The sequence below is a fragment of the Coloeus monedula genome (assembly GCF_965178545.1).
Source record: "Coloeus monedula genome assembly, chromosome: 14".
In the NCBI taxonomy this organism is placed as follows: Eukaryota; Metazoa; Chordata; class Aves; order Passeriformes; family Corvidae; genus Coloeus; species Coloeus monedula.
The window spans coordinates 5,020,795-5,023,255 of record NC_138794.1 but is presented as its reverse complement, the minus strand read 5'-3'; the positions used below and the strand labels follow the sequence as shown (position 1 = coordinate 5,023,255).

General features: G+C 44.6%; 1 protein-coding gene across 1 annotated transcript; it reads right to left on the bottom strand.

The window, feature by feature from the left end:
• Window positions 1–1,610: 1,610 nt before the first annotated feature.
• On the bottom strand, window positions 1,611–1,790 carry CTXND1 (cortexin domain containing 1; the record flags this gene model as incomplete). Its single annotated transcript, XM_082290906.1, has 1 exon — window positions 1,611–1,790. The coding sequence occupies one exon, from the start codon at window positions 1,788–1,790 to the stop codon at window positions 1,611–1,613; it is 180 nt and encodes a 59-aa protein (XP_082147032.1).
• Window positions 1,791–2,461: the final 671 nt, after the last annotated feature.

The window sequence follows — 2,461 nt, the reverse complement described above, 5'->3', positions numbered from 1 at the left end:
AAGAACCTCATTTCTGTGTCCCTATCTAAGGCTCTCCAGGTGCTTTCTGGTATTATTAGATAGACAAAAGGAGGTGTGACAAGATCATGTTGTTGCACCCATTTCTCTGATGAGTAGACTGAGGCACGTAAAGAATTGACTTGTGAGATTATCAAACAAATGTGTCGGAGCTAGAACAGTGCTTCACAAAGTCTGTGTCCCAATTCCTTGTCACAGCCTTTGCTTCCACCTTTCTCACCCACTGTGCGTTGTCTTATGGCAAGAACCTGGGGGTCAGGTAGGATGGTGAGGAGGAGAAATGCAGAAATGCCCTTCTTGAAGTTTTGTGCTTTCAAGTCTTGTCGGTTCATGGTGCTTGCTGTCGTTGCAGTACCTGCTCTGAATTGCTTCCTTTCAGTCCCATAAGCTGAACATGGAGCCATGAAGAAAAGGCAGCCGTGAGCAAACCTTAGAATTTGAGGAGTAGAGGACTTTGGAATCCTGCAGTCCCCACTCTTCAAAAGTAAATAATAAATTTCCAGAGCTCCCATGTTCCCTTATGCCTTCTTGCATAATGGCTGTCTTAATGAATTGAGAGAAGGAAATGTACCTTACAAGTCTGTGGGGAAAAATCTTCCTTTGAAGGAGCTGAATTTCTCTGAGGTAGAATGCTTATTATTGTGTGTTACTGTAAATGTTATGCTGAGGAGTCTGAGTGACAAAGCTGGGAGAAAAGTCTCTCTGCTTACGGTCCTTGTCATTCTAGTCCTGTCTCATCCCACTGAAGTACACCTGAAGCAAAAGATGGGTGAAATTGCATGTGGAATCACTCTTTGAAAATCACAGCAGGTTCTATGTAGTTGACACCAGCAGTGTCCAGGCTCTGCTCCAGGGACTTTTGATGCCTACCAAACTCATAGTCAGTGGCCTGACTAATCCAAGGGTCCATGGCAGAGGATATGCAGGGGTTTTGCATGAGTAGGGTAGAGCAAGGTGGTGCTATGGGGTCAACAGCAGTCCAGGACCCCCTCAGTCTGAGTGCTCCTGTATATCCTGGTCCCTGGAAATATGGCTGCAGTGGGGCAGGGAGTGCATGTGCAGAACCAAGGGAGCCAAGAATAAATCTGCTCGTGTTATTCTACTTAACCAGAGGTACTTCAGCACTTCTACTTAGTGATGCTCTGGTGTATAAAATCTGGGCCTTTCCTAAAGTGCAACCATAATGACTGAGAAAGCAATTGATATCTGAGGGAATCTGTTTCCAGGAAAGGCAGAATACCCTTGTTGCTTTTTCATGGTGTTGATGGTTACCCTGGGTTTGTGGGTGACATTGAGGGTGGGACAAACTGTGCTAGATCAAGAGTTATGTTAGGAAAAGTCTGGAGAATCTTGTGCTACTTGAGTTACAATGACAACTGTAAAATAAGAGTTGCTGCATAGTAGTAAACTCTGCTGCCACGATGGCTTGCTGATATCTTGACCTGTTGAGCAAAAATAATTTACCCTATGTGCTCTTGGAGATAGTGCCTTTGCCCTGCATATCTAAAAATGGCTGTTCGTGTGCCAGCCTTCCCTGTGGGTAAAGGCCTCCAGGACCTCAGCATTCTATGGCTCTGTCTGGGGAATCCCTGTCAGTCGTCGAGATGCTGCTCCTCCCACGTGGACGTCGGGATGGCGCTGTAAGGGTCCATGATGACTTTTGCACAGCGAATGATCATCACAATCAGGAAGAGGCAGAGGAAGACAAAACATGCTAATGTCAGTCCCTTGTCCACGTCAACGTACACGGGCTCTGGGGTTGGTCCCTCCATTGCTTAGGCCGCTCTTCATCTGGGTTTGCATTTACTCCTAACATCATCAACCACCTGCAAAACAAACACGGTGTCAGGCACAGGTGATTGCAGCTCCTGCACATGGGGAAAATCAGGGGTTGTACTGGACACAGATACTTGTTGTAGCCCTGATAAATTCTTGCAGGGGAGTAAACCCAATGAAAATGTTGTAGCTCAGGTAACTGAGAGCTGTGAGAAGAAGAAACCTCATCTCTGCCTTAATTTAGCCCACAAATGCTTCTTGCTAAAATATTAGACACTAAAAAGAGATGTTAACAAGGAAAAGAGAAGCAGTGGTGAATGAGCACTATCCACTTGAATTATCATCTCTTAAAAGAGGCACAGACACTGTTCTTGTCTCAGCATTTCCTAATCAGAAAAATATTTCCATTCCTCTGCTAGTGTGAAAGATCAGACACATGGCAGAGCAGACTGTTTCTATCCCAATTTTCCTCTCTGTCCAAACATTCTCTGTCTTTCACTGGTGCAAAGCAAAGTGGAAATTATGCATACTTATTTTCCATAATCTTTTAATCTCCGGTACTCAAGGTTCTCCAGGCAGTAGATTTTTTTAGGAGCAATATCATTTTTAAGTGGATGTTTTATCATCCAGAGAGGTACAGGTGATTATGTGATCAGAACAAGGATTA